Here is a 677-nt window from a genome sequence, read left to right as displayed (position 1 = left end):
GCAACTGTTCTGGTTACTAAACGAGGATTTTTTCTTACAACAAACGCAATTGTTACCATAGCGACGCGTTAGTTGTGACAGCAGAATTTTGGTTCCCAGAGCAAATTCTTTGCTCCTGTAACTAAAATTGTTTGGTATGTCCATGTTAACTAAATCGTTAGTTGTGAGAGCAAATTCTTTTTTTCCGTGTAGTACAGATGAGTAGAACTATGAGTAAACTTTGTTTGAGCACACGAGTACAGCAATGATCCACCCCTCGGACGCAGTACACACCTTAACACAATGTGTTATTTGCCACAACTTCAGAACTTACCATCTTATGCTGCGGGTCATCAAACTTGTGGCATTTCTTCTCACATGTGTGGCCACAGTTCATTCTAATTGTGCACGGTTCAAGGCAAGGCAGCGACTCAACTCTCTGGTAACAGTATGCATCCCGGCTGTGCGTGCACGCGAGTGTCACCTTGACAGTGGTCTGAAAAATCCGATGCAGATCAAGTATGAATAACAAAGTACAACAATTACCAACAGTAACAATAAAGTGTCTCCTAGCTATGGGACTGGAAGGGTCTCCTACACTCTTAATAAAATTCGGCATTTTCCTAAAAATCAGCCCAAATAGATTGTTAAAACGATTTTGCAAAGCATTGTTGAAGAAAAAATTCCAGTCGTATATC

The 677-nt window shown here is 40.8% G+C and overlaps 1 protein-coding gene across 1 annotated transcript in view; it reads right to left on the bottom strand.

Annotated features, from left to right (window-relative positions):
• The window catches only part of LOC127751962 (NFX1-type zinc finger-containing protein 1-like), a gene marked incomplete at its 3' end in the record, with an annotated part of 4,286 nt that extends 3,815 nt beyond the window's left edge, over positions 1-471 (bottom strand). Inside the window, exon 1 of the mRNA XM_052276309.1 lies at positions 314-471. Coding sequence (XP_052132269.1) covers positions 314-376 — 63 coding nt within the window. The remainder of the gene's footprint in view (positions 1-313) is intronic.
• Between the last annotated feature and the right edge of the window lie 206 nt (positions 472-677).

The sequence above is a fragment of the Frankliniella occidentalis genome, unplaced genomic scaffold (assembly GCF_000697945.3).
Source record: "Frankliniella occidentalis isolate FOCC.00 unplaced genomic scaffold, Focc_3.1 Scaffold2481, whole genome shotgun sequence".
NCBI lineage: Eukaryota > Metazoa > Arthropoda > Insecta > Thysanoptera > Thripidae > Frankliniella > Frankliniella occidentalis.
Note: the sequence above shows the minus strand (reverse complement) of the source record. Positions and strands in the feature narration are given on the sequence as shown.